Source organism: Ceratotherium simum, chromosome 2 (assembly GCF_057802395.1).
Source record: "Ceratotherium simum simum isolate JZ-2026a chromosome 2, ASM5780239v1, whole genome shotgun sequence".
Lineage (NCBI taxonomy): Eukaryota > Metazoa > Chordata > Mammalia > Perissodactyla > Rhinocerotidae > Ceratotherium > Ceratotherium simum.
Window position 1 is genome coordinate 97,296,454 of NC_141901.1, and position 27,072 is coordinate 97,323,525.

General features: G+C 39.5%; 1 protein-coding gene across 5 annotated transcripts in view; it reads right to left on the reverse strand.

The window, feature by feature from the left end:
- ALG6 (ALG6 alpha-1,3-glucosyltransferase) overlaps nt 1-27,072 on the reverse strand; it is a 64,875-nt gene that overhangs the window by 26,763 nt on the left and 11,040 nt on the right. For 4 of the 5 annotated variants that reach the window (XM_087449624.1, XM_087449600.1, XM_087449607.1 and 1 more), the window contains exons 3-12: nt 25,144-25,228; nt 18,270-18,359; nt 17,035-17,123; nt 14,736-14,818; nt 14,023-14,087; nt 11,339-11,524; nt 10,652-10,787; nt 8,729-8,814; nt 6,506-6,590; nt 3,439-3,509 (exon numbers count right to left, since the gene is read on the reverse strand). In XM_087449624.1, the coding sequence (XP_087305750.1) occupies nt 3,439-3,509; nt 6,506-6,590; nt 8,729-8,814; nt 10,652-10,787; nt 11,339-11,524; nt 14,023-14,087; nt 14,736-14,818; nt 17,035-17,123; nt 18,270-18,359; nt 25,144-25,228 (976 nt within the window). The remainder of the gene's footprint in view (nt 1-3,438; nt 3,510-6,505; nt 6,591-8,728; nt 8,815-10,651; nt 10,788-11,338; nt 11,525-14,022; nt 14,088-14,735; nt 14,819-17,034; nt 17,124-18,269; nt 18,360-25,143; nt 25,229-27,072) is intronic. The other variant, XM_087449614.1, reaches the window with a different exon arrangement.

A 27,072-nucleotide genomic window follows, 5' to 3' on the forward strand; every position in this document is an offset into this window, starting at 1 on the left:
GTGATATATACCCAGATATATACCCAGATATATACTTCAGATATATACCCAGAAGTGAGATTGCTGGATCATATGGTAGTTCTATTTTTAATTTTTGAGGAACCTCCATGCTGTTTTCCATAGTGGCTGCACCAATTTACATTCCTACCAACAGTGTGCAAGGGTTCCCTATTCTCCACATCCTCACCAACTCATTATCTCTTGTCTTTTTGATAAGAGCCATTCTAAGAGGTGATAGCTCGTTGTGGTTTTGATTTGCAGTTCCCTGATGATTAGTGATGTTGAGCATCTTTTCACATACCTGTTGTATGTCTTCTTTTGAAAAATATCTATTCAGGCCCTTTGCCCATTTTTAATCAGATTGTTTTTTTACTATTAAGTTGCATGAGTTCCTTAAATATTTGGGATATTAATGCCTTATCAGATACTGTATCGTGTGCAAATATTGTCTTCCATTCCTTAGGTTGCCATTTCCTTTTGGTAATCATTTCCTCTGCCGTGTGCAGAAGCTTTTTAATTTGATGGAATCCCACTCGTTTTTTTTGCTTTTGTTCCTTGTGCTTTTGGTGTCATATCCAAAAAAATCATCGCGAAGACCAATGTCAAGGAGCTTTTTCCCTATGTTTTCTTATAGGAGTCTTATGGTTTCAGGTCTTACATTTAAGTCTTTAATCCATTTCAAGTTAATTTCTGTGAGTGGTGTAAGATACAGGACTTCATGTCCTTAAAATACCTTCTTCACTCAGCTTCCAGGACCAACTCATGGGGTTTGCATCCTACCTTGTGATCATTCCTACTTGCCTCTTCTCCCAGACCTCTTAACATTGTGTGGCCCAGGACTCAGTCCCCAGGACTCTTCTGTCTATACTCACTTCCTTAGTGATCTGATCCAGTCTCATGACTTTAAACGTCGTCTCTACTGACAAACTGCTCAATTTATATCTCCAGCTCAGCCTCTCTCTGGAACTCCACGCATACATCCAACCCAGACTCTATCTAAATGCTGACTCAGCATCTCCGCTTGGATGTCCCAAGTCCAGCGCTGAGCTTGGGAACCTCCCACCCTGTCCACATCGAGCCTAATCCTGCTCCACTTGCAATTTCCCCTTTTCAGTCAATGGCTATTCCATCCTTCCAGTTCCAGGCCAAAAACCATGGACACACCTTAGACTTTTCTCTTTCTCTCACATGCTACATCCAAGTCATCAGGAAACCTTCTGGTTCCACATACATACCCATACTGACCTCTCTCACCTCTTCCACTGTGACTCTCTTGTTCCCAGTCACCACCCTCTCTCACCTAGATTTTGGCAACAGCTTTCTAAATGGTCTCCATGTCTTCTACACTTGCTCTGTGTAGGCTCTTCTCAACCTGCAGCCAGAACGATCCTTTTATTTTTTAACAGCGTTATTGAAGTATAAGTGATATACAAAGAACTGCATGTATTTAATGTGTATAATTTGATAAGCAGAGTGATCCTTTTAAAACATCAAGTCAGATCATGCTTCTTCCTCAAAACCCTACCATGGCTCCCCATTTCCTTCAGAATAAAGGCCTAAGTTCCTAAGATGGCCTATAAGGTCCTCTATAATTTGCGCTCGTTACCTCTCTCCCTACTCTGGCCACAGGGCCATTCTGTTGTTCCCCAAACGTACTAGGCAACTCCCATCTTAGGGCCCTGGCACTGGCTGTTGCGTCTGTCTAGAATGTTACTCTCCCAGATGCCCACACAGCCAACTTCCTCCCTCCTCCTGCCACTCGAGTCTCTCCGCAGAGGCCTGCCTTGACAGCTGTCTCTGAAATTGCAGCCTGCACTTGCTCTTGTGCCCCCACCTCTAGTACTCCCAACTTCCTAACCCTGTTTTAGTTCTCCCTGTGGCCTTTATGACCTTCTAACTCACTATTTAATTTCCTATTTTTGTTTAATTATTAGTACCTGTCCTTGAGAATGAAAGCTAAGAAAGTAGGGATTTTTGTCTGTTTTGTTCACGGATATATCTCACGTACACAGAACAGTGCCTGGCTGTTCTGTGTTTATTGAATGAAATAAGTGTTTATTGAATGAAATATCTGTTTAATGACAGGCTCGCTGGGACTAGGTGAAGGAGAACTTTTTCCCCCCAAAGCCCCAGTAGACAGTTGTATGTCATAGGTTCACATCCTTCTAGTTGCTGTACGTGGGACTCGGCCTCGCGTTGGACGGAGAAGTGGTGCCTTGGGGCGTGCCCGGGATCCGAACCCGGGCCGCCAGCATCAGAGCGCGTGCACTTAACCGCTAAGCCACGGAGCCGGCCCTGAAGGAGAACTTTTAATGCTAACTCTAAAATATTTGATCAAAATTATATTAAAGCCATGCAGTGTTATAAATAATCTAGGTACAGTTGTTGAGTATGAACCCCTAGAAATTCAGGGCCTGAGAGTGCATCTGAATGTTCAGATTACAGGTCACTGAAGGAGCTGCCTTTCTATGGGGCAGAAGTTCTGGGGAAGATACACATTTGAAAGCAACACGTCTCCATGGTTCCATCCCCTGGCACTAGGAACTTGTGTAGGGTCAGCCTCACCTCACATAATTGTGGTCAGACCTAACTCAGGTCTAGACTTCGGGGGATGAGTGTAGCTGTCGTCCAAGTCTGCAGTGGTATTCTGTTCCGAGCAAAGAAGCCTTCCACACAGGCCAATGCAGCTTACTATACGGCTCTGCGCCGAGGTTCCAGTCCAAAGCTCCACCTAATACAAAGCGATACTCCTTCCATCTGTCACTGGTCATTCTGCACGTCTCCCCACAGGAGCCTGACTAACACAGGGTGAGGGTGCAGTAGTCGCGGGCTGGGACTAACCGAGGGCAGGATTCAAGTGTTCCAATGGGTTCTGGGCAAATACTGTTTTAACACTGGGATAATGTACCCCTAACTATGACCCAATTTCTACAAAGACCAGGAAAAAATTTTAATGATCCTCAAACAGAGTAGTCTGGTTAGGGATTGCAACAGCGTCTACACAAAGGTTCTGACTAAAGATACGGTAAGGACAAACACATGAAAGCCCTGCAGAGGAGACTGGAGAGAGCAAGGCTGCTGAGCGGACGGGGCACATGATGAAAGGCAGAGAGGACAGACAGGCCCCAGTCTGAGGAGGGCCTCTTCGGAAGACATATTTTTTATTAGCATATGGAAAATTACATGAAGAAACAGCAAGAAATGAGAAGTATATCAGTAATAATTCTATGAAATTTTTTCAGTTTAAAACACTATACTTTATAAAGAAGTAAAACTGCAAGAGATCATTCTAGAAAAAATATGATTTTATGAAGTAATTTTATGCAACTGTATAATATTTGTATAGTTTTGTTTTGCACTTATGTGATTATATGTAATAAATTTATATATTATAAAACATAAATAAATAAAACATATACTTGAAACATTTTTACTCACAATGATACCAAGAGAATGGACTTTTCATGTACTTGGAAAGAAAATAAAAAGAATGACAGTGCACAGCTAACCTTCAAGGAAAAAGGGGAGAAAATGAAATATTACAACTTGTAAAATATAATACAATTTAATTACGAATCTAAATAAAAATCATTTCAAGTAAAATTTTAAAGCTTAATGTAGCTCTATCTATAAGGAAAGTATATTCACAACACTAATATGCACAATATTTTATTCAAATTTAATAAGCAAAATATTTTTTGAAAAAACAATGATTATAAAGCTATACTTAACCATCTACAACAAGTTCAGTGAGACTCAGTTATTGACAAACAAAACTACTAAGTACTTCAGACACAACAAGCGTGCCTTCAGCCTCCCTCGGAATCTCTGACAATTTAAACTAAAAAGCATGAAGGACAAGGTCAAAATCTAAAACTGGCAAAACAAATCTATTTTAGTGTTTTTAAAATGTGCACTTCAATAAAATATATTAAATGTGTTACAAAGTAATCATTTGCTATCTGGGGTTTTAAATAAAATTACTTAGATCTATTTTCAGAAGTTTATATTCTGCATATTGGACATGTATCTATATACATCCAGTCCAGCTGCTCAAGCAAAACACCTAGATCACTACCTTGTACATCTACACATCCAATCCATCAGCAAATCCGATCTACACCACCTCCTAAATACAGCATCCACCCACTTCTCTCCATTCCCCTCTGCCGATGGTGGCAGAGGAGTGCTCTAGGCTGCGCCATCCTTCTCCTGGACTGCTGCAGTAACCTCCTGATTGGTAACACTCTTGCCTCCCTACAGTCCACTCTCCCCTCAGCAACCATGCCAGATCTCGTAAATTTCCCTCCAATAGCTTCCCGCTACACTTGGAATAAAATCCAAACTCCTACATGATCTGGGTCCTGCCTTCCTCTTCCAGGCTGTTTCTTACTGTCTCCCTCCCTCACTGCACACCAGCCACTTCATACTTGTCCTTTTATGCCTCAAACCGTCAAACGTGTCTCTGCCTTAAGGAAAAACTTGCCCATTCTGGTCAGTCATTCAATTCTAGGCTCAAATGCCCCAGTATGGCCTTCCCTTACTCAACCTAAAGTAGTAACCAACCGCCCCCCCCAGCACTCTTTTCACATACACTATTTCCTTCATGGCCCTCATTACTCCCAGGTCTTTTCTTGGTAACTGATTTATCTTGTTTATGGTCCTTCTCCTGCCACTAGCATGAAAGGCCCCAATTAAGAGGGCAGAGATGTTAGCTGTCATTCACTTACATGCCAGATCCTAGAAAAGGCCCTAGCATACCGGAGACCACTTAATAAATACTACTTGAATAAATTAAATGCAAATCATCTTGCTGCTATAGATGTATTAGTATTCATACTATGAATTACCTCAATTATAAACTTATATTGAGAAATAATTCAATCTTGATCGAAAGGAAAACACTAAAATAATTACAATGGGAACTCTTTTTAAAGCTCTCAGAAGTATTTAGTAAGAATTCAAAATATTACCAACAAAAATAAAACAATAAAAGTCATTACTAGAAGTCGTTTTTATTTTTTAAACACAGTGGCTTATATTAAAACATAGAAAATAGAATAAAATTATGAAATTAAGAGAAAGAAAATGTTTTTTCTAGCTTATAATCCTAAAAGTAATCCTCTCTAACACTGCTGCAGTTACTCAAACTCTGAAATTCCGTTCCATTATCTTTGAAATATACCTTTCTTTAGCATGCTATTTCCTAGAAAAATAATATAATCTTACATAAGCTTGCAAATATTTCAAGTTAGGCCTATTAAAGACATCAGAGTATTACTAACCACATCCCTTCTGTTCTAACCATCCTATAGAATATTAACTGCAGATGACTTAATATGCTCCGAGTTCATTCACAGAATGAAACAACAGAAATCGTCAATAAAAAGGTAATAAAAAAGAAAAGAGGACCATGAAACTATCCTTTTTGCATGTGGTACTGATACGTGCTTTTGAAATATTTCACCTTGACACCGTGTTCTGGCTTGTTTTCAGAACGCAATGTAAATAAGTGGCAGCCCCAGAATTGAAACGCTGATTTCTGAAATGCTGTCACCTTATAAGTCCACTGAGACTTACTATTTTCATTAACTAAATTTTCTTGATATTTTAAAAAGATATTTTTAAAACGTCATTTTATAGACCAAGGTACACAGGAACAAAATGTTAAATACCACAGAAATACACCAGGAGGAATTTGTAAACCCACTCAGAGAAACCCTAAACTGTGGGAAATGTACTCAATCCATGTTCAAACTGACCAAGTCATCTTCCTATAACAGAGATTGGTCCCCGCCCCTTCTCAAAAGTCTTTTTTGGGTCCTCTTGCACACAAATCAACCTCCAACTTTTTCAACCCAACACTCAAAAGTCTTCTTATACAATCTGATCCTTTTTGACTTATCTCTCACTAAATCCTCTCCTAACCTCAACACACACACACACACGTCACAAAAATTGCATTGTTTAGCAGCTGTTCCCAGAGTGTTCCCTGTCCTCTCCTTCCTCTGTACCTTCAGGCTCCTCCTCCTGTTTTGAATTCTCTCTGTGATATAACCTCCTATTCCAAATCTTGCCCAGCTTTCAAAATCTGCCTTTAATCCCAACTGTCTAAGAATCTAAAACCTGCCCCCAAAGTAATATCTCCTTTTCCCACATGATCATAGCACTTAACTATACTGAGAGAACTTAATACCGTCTGCTTTACAGCATAATTATGTAAGCATATGTCTATCACCACTGTTTTCTTCTTTGTATTCCCTCATTGACTAACACACAGAAGAAATTAAATAGTTGTTGAATTAAACTGAAAGACCCTGATTGCTCAGGCTAGTGCCCAACACAGCACTTAAGTATGTCAAACACTCAATAAATGTTCACCAAATAAATGAATGTTCTATTTCCCAATACAGTAAATCCTGTTCAGAGCAAGAGAATAATTATCTGTATTTTGAAAAGATCAGTTTCACCAAGAATTAAGTATCTAAAGTTATGAGAAACTTACCAGAGTAAATCTGAATACTCTGGGAGAGGGCTGAAGTGTCAATTTTATACATGCAGAAAGCAGGCTCAAAAACGTAAAACAGCAGCTAAAAAATGAATAAAAATAAAACATTTGGTTTCTTTGTAGAGGTATATAGCTAAAAACAAAAAATATCTTTTTAATATAAGGATCACATTACTTATCAACTTAAGTAGATTTCAAATTAAAGTTTATTTTTATTTTTTAAAGAGCAAATAACATTTAAATAAAATCCATATGTTGAAATATGTACACATTTTAATATATATGATTACATAATACAGAGCAAAACATAGTACTAAATGTGGCTTATGTTATTTTAGTATTTAGCATCATTTATAGAAAAGATACAAAGATAGCTAAAAGTCAATTATCAAACACTCAAAATAAGAAAACATAACCAGGTATAAAGAGAGAATGCTGTATTTGTAACACTAACATTCATGAAATTTACTCACGAGAGAATCTCTCTGGCCCTCATTTCATAAAAGCTGATTATCTGATTTTCAAGCCCATGGTAAATCAGAACGAGCAAGCAGAAAGGGAGCAGGAAGCTGCTAGGGCTTCTCCTGGAGATGGCTGATGGGCAAGGAGGAGGGAGAATGCAGCACGGAGAGCAGTCGGAAGCCGTGTGGCACCAGGGCAAACAGCCTTTGAAAGCCCCGAGTACAGTGCTGTGGCGATAGGATAGCTGGTCCTCCCACTTGTGGTGGCTGTGGTGTCAGCTTGGCTAGGCTGAACTCCAGCTGCCTGAACTCCCTGTACTGTGCCTCCCGTTACCGTGGGCTGCAAGGGGTGTTCTCGGAAGAACTGGAGGACAGAGGGGGCAGCACCCATTTTGTGGTGCGCGCGCACACACACACACACTTCTCCCAGTTACTCTACACTCATCTTGTTGCTGCTGTGAAAAGATGTTGCAGATGTAATAAAAGTCCCTCATCAGTTGATTTTAAGTTAATCAAAAGGGAGACTGTCTTGGGCAGGCCTGACCCAATCAGCTGGAAGCCCTTTAAAGAGGGCTTGGGTGGAGGCTGGCCCTGTGGCTTAGCGGTTGGGTGCGCGTGCTCCGCTGCTGGCGGCCCGGGTTCAGATCCCAGGCACGCCGGTGCACCACTTCTCCGGCCATGCTGGGGCCGCGTCCCACATGCAGTGGCTGGGGGGATGTGCAGCTGTGACATGCAGCTATCTGCTGGGGCTTTGGGGGGGGGGGAACAAATAAATAAAATCTTTAAAAAAAAAGAAAAAAAGAAGGCCTAGGGGGCTGGCCCCATGGCATAGTGGTTAAGTGCGTGCACTCCTCTGCTGGCGGCCTGGGTTCGGATCCCCGGCGCGCACCGAAGCACCACTTGTCAGGCCATGCTGTGGTGGCGTCCCATATAAAGTGGAGGAAGATTGGCACGGATGTTAGCTCAGGGCCAGTCTTCCTCAGCAAAAAGAGGAGGATCAGCATGGATGTTAGCTGAGGGCTGATCTTCCTCACAAAAAAAAAAGGGGGGGGGCAGCCTGGTGGCGCAAGCGGTTAAGTGTAAGCGCTCCGCTGCAGTGGCCTGGGGTTGGCTGGTTCGGATCCTGAGCGCGCACCGACGCACTGCGTGGCAAGCCATGCTATGGCGGCGTCCCATATAAAGTGGAGGAAGATGGGCATGGATGTTAGCCCAGGGCCAGTCTTCCTCAGAAGAAAGAGGAGGAGTGGCAGATGTTAGCTCAGGGCCGATCTTCCTCACACACACACAAATAAATAAATAAATAAAGAGGGCCTAGGCCTTCCCTGAGCTCAGAGACTCCAAACCACAGCTGGGTCTGAATCGCTCTCCCCTCCCTGTGATCTTCCTTCCGAACGCCTGCCTTGTGGGTGTCCAGTCTGCTTAGCCAGCCCCACTCTATAAACCAACTCCTTGTAATAAATTCACACACGCTCACCTCCTCATTCCACTCCTCTGGTTGAACCCCGACAGACACCCCCGAGAATCATGACTATTCCAGGTAACATGAAGTCATTCTAGTGTACCCGCTGTTGAAGGAGGAGGGAGTAGGCAGCAATAACGTTCACGTAAGAGAGTCTCGTTGTATAGAGAGGTTTATGTAATGTGGAAAATTCACTAACGTAGAAGACCTCATTCCCTAACAATGCCAGATACATGAGACATTACCACAATACTTACAGAGCAGCTTATAAACACTACATACCAACTCTGTGTCTCTTACCTGATTAGTATCTGGATGTGATGTGGCAAAATATCCTTGATCTTCAGAAAGACACTGAAGCTGCACCAAATATTGGCGACTTTATCCTGAAAAGAGATTTGTTAGTTTTACATTCTGGTATAATTGAAAGAAAAATTAAACTCCATGAAGTACAGTCCATAATCTCTAAATAAATAAACTCTGAGACATGTGAAGCTTTTGTTCACAATTTTATAACTAAGTTGATTAAACTCTCCAAGGAATGAACACTCACACACACACACACTCACACTCACTCACAAGCTCAAGCATTTTTCATTTTTAGCAATGGGAGTTGAGTTAAATCACTAGTCAATCATAATCTAGACATTCCCAAGAATTCCCAAGAAATACTTAATATTTTTTCAAAGAGCAGCACATGATCCCTAAGTACAGAAGTTACTCATCTTCGGAAATTCTTCTAAGAAATCTTTGTAATTTGACCCATTTTATCACACACTTAAAATTATTTAGAGTAATCTACTAGCTACTAGCAATGACAGGAGTTAATTGCCAATAAATCAAGAAGTTTAAAGACACCAGCAGTTGTGCTGGGATTGCTTTCAAAATTCAATTTGTAACCACAGCTCTCTGCCGTGAACCCCCGTCTACACAGCTGCTCCACGCACAGCCGTGCAGGCACAACATCAAGAAGCGGTATGGCTGATGACTGCACCATCCGACTGCCCTCTGTGGGACCAGTGAACATGCTCTTCAGGTCCTGAGGACAACAAGCCAAGGGAGGTGACCAGCAGCACGATCAAACGTGCGTGATACTCATCTTTGTAATTATCCCGGTAAGTACCACTTCTGAAATGGAAGGCAAGGCAAAGAATCAGGCAGCTTGCACGGAGAACTTAACCTGTTCTTTATACAGGTGTCAAGGTTAGAGACCATATAAGGTGAGGAGCACAATTTTCAGAGTTCAAATCACAGTTCTGCCACACCCCAGCTGTATGAATCTCTGACCTCAGTTTTCTGGTCTGTGAAGTGGGTGTAACAGCTGCCTGAGCACTAAAAGGATCAAATAAGATAACACGTGAAGAGTGTGGCACCTGGTAAGCAAGTGGCCGTGATAATATAGTGATTATTTATGATTATCAGTATCATCACCATCATCATCCCCATCAACACACAAGTCACACATTTCTGTTCCTTCACAACACCAAACTCTTAGTCTCTTTCAAAATGCTGGTTCCATCTTCCTACTGATCCCCTGAGAGATATTCCATAGCAATTTATATGTTGAAAAATTAGAAAGATATATATGATTTTCTAATTCTTTTTAAAAGAAATGTTTATTCAAAAGCAAATTATCTATAAATATGTTGTCTCTAACTTTATTAAAAGGCCTTTTTTGTTTCAGGAAAATGGTTTGTTTAATTTAATTACTAAATCTAAATCAAATTATCCATGTAATAAAAGTTTAACAAGAGTGATTAACCTAGCATTAAATGAAATGAAATGAATGATCCTCATTAAAAATTACTATGGATAAAGGTTATATATCTCATAAGGAATTATGAGATCTTTCTGAAGAAAACATGATTATTAGTTTAATAAATAATTTCCTAAGACTAAAAAGAGACTATAAATCAAAAAATTACAGAGTTGTTAACTTTGTGAGCAACTTCTCATGCTGTCTTTCATTATGGACCCTATTTCATTAGAAACATGTAGAAGTGAATTACAGATCTCATGATGGCATAAATACTACCTACTCATGCAGTGACTAGAAAACGCCAGCTGAGCCAGAGCTTACGCACTGCATGAAATAACCGGCACGAGTGACTGGAAGAGGAGAGCGCTCAAGTTACTATTCCTGTGTGTCTTCTGCGTGAAACCCCGAAGGTCACGGGAAGGTGCTGTCACAGAAAGGAGTGAGAGGGAAGTTTCTCAACATGCCTCAAACAATCCACGATCAACGGGAAAGAGTCTTCTTAGGACCTGCAGGGTCTGTTCCCTTTCTGTGAAGAACGGCAGCCAGCAGAGGACGAAGGACGCCAGCACAGTGCAAGCCAGCTTAATGAACAGTACAAACCTGGAAGAGGAACAGAGGCGGCCAGTGAGACTGGGAGGGTCTCGCTCAGCGTAAGGAACGCCAATGCGGGCTGATGATCCACCCGTGCCACCAGCACAGGTCTAAGATGGGAGTCCGCTCAAGTCAGAGAAGGACATGCACACCTGTTCAGGTGTGCACTGCTCCAACAAAAAGACAACCCCACTCTCGTCAACATGTACCTTAGATGCCAGTCCTCGGCAGCCATGGAGAAAAACGTCAAATTGGGATGTATTTCTAATAAGGATATAATGTAGGAAGCTCTAAAGAGATGAAATCCTACAGCAACGCTCTAACATGCCAATCCACATTACGTCCAGTAAAGGGACATGGATCGAATCACTTCTCTAGGCAGAAGGATTTAAAATAAATGATAGAGAACAGAACAGTCTCTCTTCGCACTCACCCCGCAGCTGACGCCTTAATAAGAAATCACCAAAAGGCAAAGTGGACGGCCCGCATCCTCCAGGTCAGTCTGCCCAATAAATTCTCTCAAGCAATGTTTCGAATTCTGGTGTTTAAAAGCCACTCACCCCTTTCCTTTGAGGCCCTTTTTAAAACACTTGCCAAGTAAAAAGCAAAAAAATGGCAAGGAGTGGTACAGTTCCATCTGTTTATAATTTACAGCCAGACAAAAGGCCAGTGAGCCCAGCAGGTCCCAGTTGCAGGACACGCCGAGGACACCCCACAGGGCAAAGCCGAGGCTCACGGAGTTATACCTGTTCCTGCGTCAAGGAAGTTCTCAGTCATCAAAGGAGATGGATCTTCATTTTACAGAGTGCACTTCTTATGTGGTTTTAAAATAATATATGTAATGAGAGCTGTTTCTACACAGAAATTGAAAGTACTGAAGTGATTAACAGATTTGAAATTATAAATAATGGCCTCAAAAATATTAAATCTCCTAACAGAGAAACTGATTTGTTTAGGTTTGAAAGAACTCTAAATAGTTAACACGTAGCTTTGTTTCTGCTAGACTATTTTACAATATTGCTAAAACAACATACCAAAATCTAGAGAATTAAACAATGCTCCAAAAGTAAAAAAAAAAAAAACAAAAACACAAAAAACCCACGAAACTTACTGATATCACTATACTTCCTCTATAATATGCATCAATAATATAAATTAATATAGGTGCTTGATTAGAAACTAATAAAATTGTTATATTAAAACAACATCACAGGGCTGGCCACGTGGCTTAGCGGTTAAGTGCACGCGCTCCGCTGCTGGCGGCCCGGGTTCGGATCCTGGGCGCGCACCGACGCACCGCTTCTTCGGCCATGCTGAGGCCGCATCCCACATACAGCAACTAGAAGGATGTGCAGCTATGACACACAACTATCTACTGGGGCTTTGGGGGGAAAAATAAATAAATAAAATTAAAAAACAACATCACAATTAGATTTTCAGTTCAAAATGGTGAGCTGAGCACTGTTTACCTCCTTGTCCTTCCTAAGAACCCCTTAGAATGATAGGGAATTTTTAAAAGTATAAATTCACAGCCATAAAGAGAACAGGAAGATGGGCTACAACAGATAAAGATTTCAACACATTTCTAGAAGACAGAAAGAAGACAGAAAAGTGGTAACAAATAAAACAGGATGGAAGAAGCACAGCTTAGAGAATGCACAGAGGAAGCTCAGGCAAGCAAGGAGCCAACCCCCCTGTGAGCCCCTAGAAAACCCTGGAAACGCTAAGTAGGGTGGAGTGCTCAACTAATACGGTGAAAAGAAAACAAGAAGACTGACTGAAAATCCCTAGACAGAGAAATCCAATCCCACCTCACTCCTGTGCGAAGATTATCTGGCAGCCAAAACATTTACCCCCAGGCAACAAAAGGACTATTTCTCCAAAGAAACGGAATAAACTATTGGGCAGCTAGTATATAAGTTAATGCTACAGTGCCAAGCCCTCCGCATTCTGACATTCAAGGATCCCAAAGTGTACCAGCCAGCTCCCTGCCCACATACCCTCCAGTGGACCAAATATACAGAGAGCTCACATACAGCTTTTTCTTCTGCCTTATTCTTAGAAAGATACACTAAGACCAAACAGACGTCGAAGGAAAACCTATGACAGAAAAAGAAACAAAATGAAAAGAGGAAAAAACTAACCCTAGAAGAATGGAAATAATTCAGGGAACAGTAGGGAAAAAAAAGAGTAAAATGAACTTTAAGATATGCTTAACAAAACAAAGGAAATTTAATACAAGTGTTAGAGATGAAGTCAAGATCATCTTCCAAACCATAAAACAAAAAGACAAAGAGATGCTCAAGACGGAGATGAAAGATCTAACATCTGACTAATAAGCTCAAGAAAGAATGAAGTGAGAAAACTATCAAAGAAATAATGTAAGAGAATTTCACAGAACTGAAGAACTTGAGTTTTCAAAATGAATGACCCATAGAGTGTCCAAAACAGCTGTCAAAATACCTACCTACGTCTCAACAAATCACTGTAAACTTTCAGAGCCCAGAAAGTGAAAAACAGTAACAGCAGCAGCAGCAGCAGAAACAACAGATAATAACAGCAATAAACACTTAGTGCCTAGTATCTCCCGGTACTATTTTAAATGCTTTACAAAGATTAATTCATTTAATTCTCAAAAAGCTTACAAAGTAAGGGTTACTATTATCTCCATTTTACAAATGAGGAAAGTAAAGTACATAGTGGTTAAAAAATGTGTCCCCACAAAATGACATAATCCCAAAAGCTTCAAGAGTTTGATTCAAATCACAGAGGAGACACCACTACAAATTGACCAGAATGGTTACAGAGAAAATGACTGACAACTGGTTAAGACGAGCACCCAGACCTCTTATACCATTGCTGATGCGAGTGTTAACTGGTACACCACACTCAAAACCATCTGGGGAGATCTACAATTGAACATGGCCACATCCTATAACTCAGCAATTCCACTCATAAGAAGTACACTTATAGGGGTACAAAGCGATATTTACAAGAATGTTCACAGCAGCATACTCATCAGAGCCAAAACCTGGGAACAACCCAAATGCCGGTCAGTAACAGAATTGTGTGTATCCGTGCCACAGAATATGGTAAAGCTGAACGAGCACAGCCACACACAACTACATGAAAACCTCTCACAAACAGGATGTTGAAAAGACATTACTGGAAGATAACATTGTACAAGCTGGGCCTCGATTTCACAATACACATCTGATTTCATTTCTAAATTAGTAAAGGATACTGAAAATGTCCATAGTCGATAAGAATAAGGCCTGGATACAGCAATATGCATAACACATTAGCAATCTGTAAAGAAAAATATTGTGAAATAAGAAAGTAATCTGTTACTTGAATCAGACAGAGGCAACGTGCAGTTTCATTTACCACAGTAGCAAATGTTCCCCTCTTACCTTCTGTTTATCAAAAGATTCCATTTTTATAAAACAACTCTTTAAACACTAAAGTTTTGATGGACGTGACATCAGATACTTCAGTAAAAAGGAAAAAAAAAACACTAAAAGGTATTTGTCAGAGAAAATACTTTTAGATATACAAATCAGAGAAGTTAATCTAATGATTAACTCATATAAAATGACCAAAAAGAATATCTAACTGTGAACATAAGAATATATATCAACTTTTCAAAATGCCTTTCAGTTTAGTCATTCTCACAAGCCAACTCAAAATTGAGATTTACCAGTTAAGCAATAAATTCAGCATGCTGTGTAATTCAGCAGCACATAACTTGTAAAATTCAGTGCATCTTATTAGTATAGTTGGACATTTAAACAATTACTCTAAGTTGATGTTTTCTAAATGAAAATATATCGACAAAAGATATACTGTTCCCTCTTATCTAGTCCCCAAAAGCACGGCTTCCTTAAGCTCTAAAACTTAATAGTTAAGCTAATAAAACATTTCAGAGATGAAATATCAGATTGCTTTAAAACTCACCTTTTTCTTAGTTGAGATTTCTTTTAAACAACAACAGTACAAAACCACTGCAGGTATGTAAATCAGCAAATCAGCAATTAACACTGAAAAACAAGCAAATGAGTTTTAGCGTGAGTCCATCATGATCTACAATAACCTATTAACTGCCTCCCTCCCTCCAACCCTGAGTGGGAATTCTAGTAACACGGGCTCCCACCCACTCTGGACAAGCCCTTCTCATTCCCTTCACCTGTGCCTAATTTGAACTGATGTGGTACTACAGAGCCTCTTTTAATTTTCTCTAACAAATTCACACATTAGATCAATTACCTGTATCCAAAATTAATTCTCTCTTTGCTCTGACATGGACTTGAAAATTAAGAATACTCAAAGCAACAAAAACAACACTTTTTTCCCCTCAATATCTCCAAATTGTCTGCTGTGAAGAATACCTCAAATGTGGTGATGCTTAGGAGAATCTTTTTAAAATGTTAATATTTATACAAAATACATAAAATTTTGCTAATTAATGCATAGAAAGAGCTTGAGAGACCCAGGTGAGGAGGAAACTGAAACAAGTTAAAAAAAAAAAAAGCAATTCATAATTCTGAATGTTCAGTCCTTTTAGAACAAAGGAAAACAAATACGTTACGTACTTCAACAGTACAACACAGCTATCCAAAAAGCCTGTTGTTCTGGTACTAAACACAGTGTCCAGAATGAGGTAAGTGACAGTACACTGTCAGTGTGAGATGCAGGCCACCTATTCTCAGCTCCAGATGCCACAGTTAGGATGACACTGACAACCTGGAACATGTTCAAAGAAGCATAACCAGAGGCCTCAAAACCAGAATCCCATTCAACAAACGGGTCTTCTAAGGAACAGCTAAAGCATCTAAGAACATTTACTCTGGAGAAGAGGTGACTTCAGATGTCTGCGGGCTGTTAGGTATAAAAGGGTCAGACTTGTTTTATGTAGCCCAAGGAAACAGGACCTAAGATGATGAGTGGAGGTTCAACAGAAGAAGGAAATTTTTAATGACTGGGGCTCTCGGAACACAGAATCGACTGTCTGTAAAGGTTGTGAGCTCCCTGCGGATACAGCTATGGGCTCAGAAGTGAGATGACCGTGTGGTGAGTGCGCAGCTCAGAGGATGAAAGTGTTGGGGGAGAGGGGAGCGGAGCGGGAGAGGGAAAGACAGGAAGACAGATGATGTCCGGGGCCTGAGACTGTAGGACCGAATGAATAGTAAAGAGAACACACGCTGACTAAATCCAGACTGATTAAGGAAAAGGTCCAGGCTACCATTAAAGGCTAGGTCATGTAAAGCTTTAATGAAATCTAAGCTTATGACTTTCAACTCTCAGAACAGCACACAATCAATGCTCAGTCAACGCTGGCTGAACGGATTAGTCATATGCCACATAATGACGTTTTGGTCAAAGAGGGACTGCACGGACGACGGTGGTCCCACAGATTAGTACATACAGCCTAGGTGTGTAGGAAGCTGTAGCGTCTGGGTGTGTGTGAGTTCACGCTGTGATGTTCACACGACGATGAAATCACCTAAAGAAACTTTTCTCAGAACACGTCCCCATCATTAAGCAAGGCGTGACTGTATTTAATTTAGCAACGAAGTATGAGATACAACTGTAAGGTTTACTTTAAGAAAAGGATTTGGAATTCGGACATTAAAGCAACAGCCTGAACAACTAAAAGTTCAATTTATAGCTATCTGACCTCAGGAGGGCTATTAACCTCACTTAACTGCGCCTCAGTTTCCTCAGCTTAAGATAAGGGTAATAATAGTCTTTATCTCATTTGGCTGTTCAAATTATTAAGTGGGATAATAATAAACATAAAGCACCCAGAACATTCCTCTCTGCTCTTGTTTTTAGCTTCCATATCCATTTGGTCATGTATTGTACAGATATATGCATATGTATAGTTACACAATTTTAAAAGTCAGTAAGAACAATAATAGAAACTATTTATCAGTATGTCCAAAATATTCTTTTTGTTTTAAATGAGTCAGTTTATTCAAGTAGTTTTATATATAGCATTTTATTTTATTTTATTTTATTTTTTCCCCCCAAAGCCCCAGTAGACAGTTGCATGTCATAGCTGCACATCCTTCTAGTTGCTGTATGTGGGACCCGGCCTCAGCATGGCCAGAGAAGCGGTGCGTCGGTGCGCGCCCGGGATCTGAACCTGGGCCGCCAGCAGCAAAGTGCGCGCACTTAACCGCCAAGCCACGGGGCCGGCCCCAAAATATTCTTGAAAACCAAATTTCACACCCGATACCTACTGCTCTTTTACCTGTGGCACGCATGAAGAGCTTATGTGCCTGACTCTCGTATCCACGCGATGTATGGAGAGCAATCCAGTCTGGATTTATAAGCTGGGCCCTGCAAACCAAAGCATATGTACATGCACTTTATTCCTCATCCCTTTTAACAGCCAGGACATCTGAGGACATATGAAGCTATTTTGAGAAGTGGCCACTGCTCTCATAAAGCGAGAGTCAAGGCTTAAGTCTTACTCTTTTAATTTAATTGTGTGACACCGTCTTAAGCTATAAAACAGTCTGCCTGGCTCATCTTCCAACAAAACCACGGAACGTGTTACTAAAAGCCCCACCTTCACAACTCTTCCCTAAGTAAAAACAATCTGATGTGTCACATTTCATTTATTAAACACACACTTTGTAAAGAACAATATGCTAGCATTGACCAGAGGATGATGTTTTATAGTTTATAATCTTTTCAGTTATCATAACAATTGGCTACAATAAATAGCTATTAATCATATATCATTGCATAAAACTAAACATAATTGGTAAAGATAAATTAAGTTTTCAATCATATTACATTACCCTGAACACTGCAAAGGATAACTGATTATCATGAAGTTTAGGGACTTATTTTTAATCCAGGAAGCTAATTTTTACAAAATATGAAATAGTAAAACGAATGAGATGAGTTCAGAAGATACTGTGAAGAAGCATCTGTTGACACACGTCAAGTCACTACAGAGCAGAACTGGGTCTCCACAAAAGAGAAGCTCATAATCTTCTATAAACCATCCCATTCCTGTAAAAGGAGAAGGAATCCTAATCCTGATCTTAAATCATAAGTGAAACACTAGAGTGATTCTAGTTTCTAACTTGACAGGTTAGTCAGAATACCACTTGGACCTATATTTTTCATTTACTTTGGGCCATTCCAGAAAGAAGCTTTCCTATGCACAACTAACCATACTGGATACATTTCTCAGTAGTCTATGCATAGTTGGTAACAGCTCTGCTTCAAAACAAAGCTAGATTTTTGCATTTCTTTCTAGCCTGTCCTCCAAAGAAATTACGGAAATGTTCAGACTCTTGACAGATAACTTTCCTACAACCCAATTGTAAAGGTATAGTGTTTTACAAACCATAATACAATAGTAGCTACAAATGTTCTCTCCTCTACTCAACAAAGCCAGACCACACTGTTTCTTACTACATCTGCTAAGGACATAAGTATTTAGAGTTACATTAAGGGAGAAAAACTTACACATATGCACATAAAAGACTATGATAAGCTGTAAGAGGTGGATAATCCAATCCCCAATACTGTAAATTGTTATCACTGCTGTTAAAATACCTGAAAAAAAAGGGAAAAAAAAAGCACCATTCCATTAACCAATATTCAAGAAATAGACTTATATTTAACAGCTCACGTTATTTAATTTAATTAAAATGAAAAAATATGTTATACAAGGTAAAAAAAAAAATTCAGCTGAACTTTTTTGTCTTTTTCCCTTCTCCTAAGAATTTTTGTGAACTCACAATTAAAAGTTGTTATTGAGTAGAATGACTAAAATCATTTATTGTCTAAACCAAGTACTCTTGAGAGTGAAAAAGGAAGCTGTTAATAATTAAGCCATAACAATAGATGCAAACCAAGACTGTCCCAGGCGAACTGGAACTAACCGTCACTCTATTAGTGGACTTAATCAACGACTAACACTTATACAAAAGAAAATATGCAACAAAGAAGACAATTTGCTTCTGATAGTCTAACAAATTAGAGAAACAGTATGAAATCACAATTTAAAAAAGTAAAAACTGGGGCCGGCCCCATGGCGTAGCAGTTAACTTCACACGCTCCACTGCTGGCGGCCCGGGTTCGGATCCCAGGCATGCACTGACTCACCGCTTGTCAGGCCATGCTGTGGCGGCATCCCACATAAAGTGGAGGAAGATGGGCACGGATGTTATCTCAGGGCCAGTCTTCCTCAGCAAAAAAAAAACACCACAAAACAAAAAACAAAAAAAACAACAAAAAAGGAGGATTGGCATGGATGTTAGCTCAGGGCTGATCTTCCTCACAAAAAAATAAAAAATAAAAAAATAAAAAAGTAAAAACTGAGTATCAAAGAACACACAAAGATTTGGTTTATAGAAAGAGAATACTTCATGAAACAGGTAGACTTTGAGTAAGACTTGGTTTGAAAACAGTTGAACCAGCAGGTAATATGAGAGCCTATTATATGTAAGATTCTTTGAATTAAAGAAGAAAACTAGATCTAATGTTCATAAATTAACAGGTTCCTCCAGTTGGCCAGAATGGGAAAGAACTATATATAATTATTATGACTGAAGAAAGAAAAATTAAAGTTACATAAACAGATTTCCTAATTATATCCTTTATAACTAGGCAGCTTCTGTCCAACTCATTTTCTCAGTCATAAGAAGAACTTATATCATAATAGAGACCAAACTCACAAATAACCATTGTTCAGAATGGGTCTAGAATGGGTCACAATTTTTCAGCATCACAATCTCTCACTTGGGGATTAAAAAATATTTTTTAAGTTAGCATTCATCCTGATCCCATTAAATAACCTATTATTCATCTTCTGAAGGCCTACTTAATGTCAGTCACATGACATATAGGTTGGTATGGGGATTAATAAGATGACCAAGCCAGGCTGGACAGTCAAGAGATCTGGGTATAGGGTACTACAGTAGGGTACCACCTGGTGGCAGCTGCCCACTCCCACAGCAACATCCGTGTGGGCATCCAGGATCCTATATCCGGCTGGGGCTTGAAGCCAAGGAGCAGCGAATCCAAGAATCTCCAAGTTAGCGGGAGCTCCTTTTGACAGCTTGCCTCTGGGAAAACGGACCAGGACAACAGTGGAGACCAGAGGACCTGTTTCTCTAGACAGGGTTGCCTGAAGACAGGCACCAATTGTGTTATTTCCAAATTCACGTCATGACAGAGTGCACTAGCATCGAGTTTTACTGTATCTGTCTCACAGAGTTGTTGAAGGATTGAGTGAAACATGTGAAGCTGATAAGTCACTACCCAACACAAAGTATGTGCCCAACAGTAGTTCTAACTGGTTATTAGCCACGAAACTATTGGGATGCATACAGCAATGGAAAACTATCAAATAAGTCAAGAATCACATTTTGACCAAAACAATTTGGTTTTCAGCTTCTTCTAAGGCAAAAGCTATTTTTCATTTACTTTAACCTTGAGACCCACTGGAGATAAGTAAAAGAGGTGCTGACAGTAAGCTGTAAGCTTGCAAAGATATATACTAACAGTAAAGTCACTGGTTAGATTGGGAAGAAAGAATGATAGGGCTAACATCTGTGTCCCTATTCTTATGGAAATGCATAAACAAGAAGAGAGAAATTCATGGAAGAAGATAGTTTAAAAGTGTTTCAAGTAGGGGGCCGGCCCCACGGTGAAGTGGTTAAGTTCGCGTGCTCCGCTTCGGCGGCCTGGGGTTCACAGGTTCGGATCCCAAGTGCGGACCTATACACTGCTCGTCAAGCCATGCTGTGGCAGTGTCCCATGTACAATAGAGGAGGATTGGCACAGATGTTAGCTCAGGGCCAATCTTCCTCAAGAAAAAAGAGGATGATTGGCAACAGATGTTCGCTCAGGGCCAATCTTCCTCACCAAAAAAAAAAAAAAAAAAGGTGTTTCAAGTAAACCTTTAAAATCTACCAGTAGAAACAAAGCAACTAGTTAATGCTCCTGCTTTATGTATTTTAGATCTACCTGAAAAGTTGTATAAATAGCACTGAAATGTATTTTCCCACTGAACTCCCATGTAATCTCAGCAGATATTTTGTCAGAAAAAAAATTTGGCTGCCACACAAATTATGAAATTACATTCAAGAGTGTGATCATTAACTTTAAAATGTAATTTTTTTTAACATACAACCTAGAGTCGTGGGCATTTTTGCTTTTTAAAAAATATATTTTTTAATTTGAAATAGTTCCAAATTTACAGAAAACTTTCAAGAATAGATCAAAGAACTTCTATACATCAAAATGTAAAAGTTTTATATGACAAAAGACACCATAAGAAAAATTCAAAGACAAGATATTTCTTTGGAAAAATATCTTCAAAGGAAGAAGATATTTATTTTATACATATACACAAGATAAATGATTAAAATGTAGAATATGGTTGTAGCAGACTTCAAGGTCATCCCCACGAACCCATCTCCTGGTGTTTGTGCCCGAGTGTGTACAGTCCCCTCCCTGTGAGTGTGGGCAAGACCTGTGACCTGCTTGTAACCAACAGAACATGACAAAGGTGACAGGATGTCACTCTGGTGCTTATGTTTCATGTATACGTAAGATTCCACCTTGCTAGCAAGTATGCTAGACAGTCTCCCTGTCACTGACTCTGAAAGAGAAGCTGTCATGTGTTAGTAAGTGGCCATATCAGAGAAGCCACATATGGCAAGAAACTGCAAGTGGACGCTAGGAGCTGAGAGTAGCTTCCAACAAGAAACTGACGCCCTTAGTCTTGCAGATCCAAGAAAATTAATTCCTCCAATAACATGAGGGAACATGGAAATGGATCCTTCCTCAGTCAAGCATCTGATAAGACTGCAGCCCCAGCTGACAACTGAACCGCAGTTTCTAAGACCCTGAGCATAATATCAAGCTAAGCCATGCCCAGACTTCTGACCTAAAGAAACTGTGCAATAAAAAATGTGTTTAAGTAATTACCATTTGTAGTCATTTGTTACACAGCATAAAAAATTAACATAACTTCATTTAAAAACCATACAAATCATTACAAAAAAAGATCAGCAATCCATTAGAAACATAGGGAAAAGATACAAATACACAATTTTGAGAAGAAATATGATGATCAGTAAACATATTATAAAAGATGCTCAACGTTACAAGTACTCAGGGAAATGGAAATTTTAAAAGTGTGGTGTTATTAAATGATGGTAGGGGTATGTGGAAAGAGATATTCTGGTGGTGTTATCCATTAAAACTGGCTACTTTAGAGATTCCACTTCTAGGAATCTACCTAGAAAAACACGTACACATGTGCACAGGGGACATATACTTTATCTAATCATTCTCTTAACCTACTAAGAGACATTTAGAGTATTTCAGGTTTCTCATTATTATAAACAGCCATCCCCACAATTCCTGTTGACCTTATAAAACTATGATTTTGTTTTGAAAGCAACATGCTCAGGGTAGGTGGACTTTTCCCCAGCCCCAGACAGAAACCACGCCTGCACAGAGCCAGGAGTTTCTTTTTACGAATGACTGCTTTAAGGGTGGGAAAGATTCTGCTCCTCGACAAAAAGAGAGGTAAAAAGAAGGCCTTGAATATGGCTGTGTAAAGTTACAATGCTTGTAGCCCTCGCCATCATCTCCTGACAGTGGGGTGAAACGCCTCAGGGTGGAAAGCCAACATGCCGGGAAGAAAGAAGGAAAGAGAAGAAAGATGGAAAACGCCTGGGTCCTTGGCTGCTATCACTGAGCCACTTCACCAGCCCGCACAGACCTACTTCTGGAGAGAATTAAATTATTTTATTGCTTAAGTTACTATTACTCAGGTTTTCTATTATTTGATGCCAAAAGTGCTCCTGATTTCACAAGTAAGGAATTTTCATTATAAAATTAAAGAAAAAAGTTCTATTTTCCTCTATTACTTACAACTATCCATACTGAAATGGAATAAATGTTTTCTTCTAATTTAGAATTATAAAACTGACATTTTCAAAGTTAACCTGTCTGATCCTGATTTCATATTTTAGACAACTATGTCACCTGAACGAGTTCTGACTAATTACATGATAGCTAACTTTCTAGATGAAGACAGAAAGACCTTACCCTTGGAAAACTGAAGTTAAAAAATAAATCATTCCTTAGCCACATTACCAGATAACAATAATGGCGAACTAATCAGATTTGATAAAATTAGCCAAACAAATTCAAAATATTAGAAATGTTATTTCCAATATAGATTTATATCCACTGTTGACAATGGTGAATCTGTCCCAAGTATACATTTTCTATTTTATTTTATAAATTGTGCCATTGTGATATACCATTTTCAATGATGGCCATTATGAATCATAAATCAAATAAACTGAACTTCAAACCAGGAAAAAAAAAGAAATCACACAATTTAGACATGAATCTGAAACAGACTGGTTTCTCTTATAATCGCCACATATACATTTTTGGTTTTTCTAATCTATCCACTCATAAAGAGAAATTTTCTGACCTTTACTATATCATATTTCTTAAGTTTCTTATGAAGTTCCTGGAGTAGTGCATGATGGACTGATGATAAATCCTATTTCTTTATGCTGTACGCCTCTGTTTCTGAGCCTGCCACTCAGGATTCTGAGGCTACACAACCCTTGATCAAGATTTCAACACTACGAAATTTACCACCAAGATTACCTCAGGCATCTCATAATTTTTAAAGACTCACAGGCCGTAGTCAAAACCTAATCTTACAATTATTCTCTGAGTTATACAGTTCTGGTTTTTAATAAAGAAAAAAAGATTGAAAATGAATACACAGTCACCTCTTAATCATCTGGGCCAAAGTGGGAGACCACTGGCCCAGAACTGAGAGCCGAGGTAGACCAGTGTTGGAATGACCCATCCCCTACCGGATTAAGACTCTATCCCCCTCCCGGAATCCGTGCTTTCCCCTCCTAGCATTAAGCCAAGTTATCAATTTTCTCTAATCTTTCAAGACTAAATACTACATTTAATCTTGTATTAAAATCTTTGTTGAGAACTACTTACCAAAGAACAGCCAAGAATACAATTATCTTATCCGTGTAATATTTACAAAAGAATAGAAAAGAATTACAAAGCTCCAAAGCAGTGGTCTGGTTTGCCTCAGCAAATATGACCTTATTCTACCCATCAAGCACGAGAAAAACATGAAGAATATGCTAATAATCTGAACAGTGATACTCGCTGGTTAAACCAATGTCTGAGGATCTGAAAGATGCTCAAGATAGAACAATAAAGAATAGTGTTGGCCGGCCCTGTGGCTTGGTGGTTAAGTGCGCGCGCTGCGATGCTGGCGGCCTGGGTTCGGATCCCGGGTGTGCATCAAGGCACCACTTCTCTGTCCAGCCTGAGGCCGAGTCCCACATACAGCAACTAGAAGGATGTGCAGCTGTGACAGACAACTATGTACTGGGGCTTTGGGGGCAAAAAATAAATAAATAAAAATCTTAAAAAAAAAAAAAAAAAAGAATAGTGCCAAAAATTTAGCTGACCTCTATTTTAAATACTCCAAACTCTGACTAGGGTACGGCCAACCTATTAATGGAGGGTTCAATAGGAAATCCTTGCATGAAACTCTCTCATAAAGGAGTTACATAAACGCAACTAACAGACAATGTAAACAGTCTGTATAGCCAGTCTCTAATAAAATAATCTGCCAGGCATCCAATAAGTCAATAAATGATATCACCAACTGTTATCAGAGTGTTTACAACAATGCCACAGCACGAATGTCTGTGCAGATGTGACACAGCCAACACGACTGGGAGCTCACGACACCACAAGCCCTGGTCTAAGGGCTCCATGCACATCGTTTTATTCAGTCCTCACAACTACCCAGTGAAAGACGTCTTCTGTGACTCCCACTTCACAAGTGACCAAACCATGGCAGGGAAAGTTAAACCACGTGCCAAAGGCCCCAGTGCCAGTACACAGCGAGAGCAGGACCTGTGCTCGAGCGGTCTGACCCCACCACTCACCACCACTAGGCTACTGCTTTTCTACAGCTCATTCATTCCTATCAGAGAAACTCTGCGAAACCTCCAGAAGAAATATTTTTAGCCCATGAACTTCCACGGTTTATGTCCAGAGGAGCTTCTATGGCATACAGTGTTCTGTCCTCAGAGTTCTAGCTCAGTGCTATGTTCTAGCTGTAACTGAGTATGTGGGTAACTTTCAGGAGGATGAAATGGCCTACAATGTGCAGGGTAATGTATGTGACATCAGTATGCAGGAAGATGAGGATGCTGAAGATGAAGAAAACAGCATATTTTCCTTTTAAATATCTTCAAATAATCTATATTAACTATGATAAACAATGAAATCAAATTAAAATTATCCATACCATTGTTTGATGGGTAAATTAAAAGTAATTTCTTGCCAGTGTCTCTGAGCTTCATAATCACCAAACATAGGGGGTTTGCCAGCACCTAAGATGAAAGGTAAAAAGAGCAAAACAATCAAGAGACTTCAGCATATTTTTATTATACATTATATCTTATTTCCTCATGAAAATTTTCTGAATTACAGAGGTAGTGTGGGTAAAGGAAAAGAACACAGAAGTCACCAAAAAGTCCACGAGATGAGGTCTCGAGCACTGAATGTGCGGGACCTGGAGCCACAGCACATTAAAAACAGGATCGATGCCACCCACCTAGAGGTCTAATGGAAGAAGATAAAGGATATGAAATACCCGCCTAGTGCCTGGCCCACAGCAAACACTAAATAAATATCGTTAACGTTAATTAGCTATTAACGTTAATTAGCTATTAATTCATTGATAATACTAATTATAAGATATCCAAGTTTACTTTTACTTCATGAGAAAGACTGTCAACTATACTGTCCAGTACGTTTCATAAAACAATAATAATAACAAACATCAGTATTTCACAAATGGCTTTTACAAACTAAATATAAATAACTTAAGGTGAAGTATAGAACCAAAACCAGACTATATGTTACAGAGACATTAGTTAGGTCAGGCTTTGAGGTCAAATGTTATATAAAAACTGTCCATTTATAGCTTTTTTTTAATTTTAAAGTTGCAAATAAGGGATAAAGAATCATTAATAACTAACAATTGATAGTGCCTACTAGGTGCCAAATACAACAATGAAGTAGGTATTATTATCACCCCCACTTGACAGCTGGAAAAACGGAAGCAACGGTCACCCAGGTAATAAGTAGCAGAGTCTGGATGTGAACCCAGGCAGACTGGCTCCATAATCCATGCTCTTAGCTCCTCCTCTGCATGGCCTCACAACTTGGTTAAGTAGGTTATTAACCTTAAATCATTTAAAATGGCATAAAGGTAATTCCATTTAGCAAACACCCACTATTTAACTAGCAATTGACTACAAAATTGTGAGAAGACCCAGAGATACAGTACAGTCACAAGTTTTTTAGTCAGCAAATGAAAATCAGATATAGTCAGATAAACTCATTAATCCATTGGGAAGGTGGGCCACATTGGAGAATGACATACTATCACTCACTGAAATCCAACCCAGATTTTCTCCAGCTTTGGAAGACTACATTAAGTAGATTTTTTTTGCATTTAATGGCTATATTATACTAATATTCTTTAAATGCTAGCACCTCCACCCAAGGAGATACTCCTACTACAGGATAATCATGGGAAAGGCAGATCAACATCTCCAAAGCATATACACCCTGAGTGACTGTCACAAAGAATTACCCACAGTACACAGACACACGTACACACACACACCTCTGTCTCTCTCTCAGAAAGTACCGTATCTCGTTCATTTTGGTACTCTCAGGATGTAACGGCACCTAGTAGATTCTCAGTGTAATCAGTGTGATATAGCAAGGATTTTAAGTTCAAAAGATTTGAATTTCTGACTCCCTGCTTTTCCACTTACTGGCTGTGCAACACTAAGCGATTTGTGATGGCAGACCAATTAATTATGCCAAGGCTACTTTAACACGATGCCCATGTATTGGTTCTTGCCCAAAACCATCTTTAAGTTACTGTCAGACACTCTGAAATTCCAAGCCTCTGTTCGTGCTGCTTCCTCCCTATTTATACACCTCTTCAGTCAACTCATATCCAACCTGTAGAAATCATCTCAAATTCCAAACTCTCCATGAAATTGACTCCATTAATTGACTTCTTGTAATACTTATATTTTCAATATCATATACTTTGTCACATGACTATACTATTTCCTAACTGCTACCCAAATAAGAATTTTCGTTTCTATGACAGAGAATGTGATTTTCCAGAGTTCAAAGGAAGCATATTGCT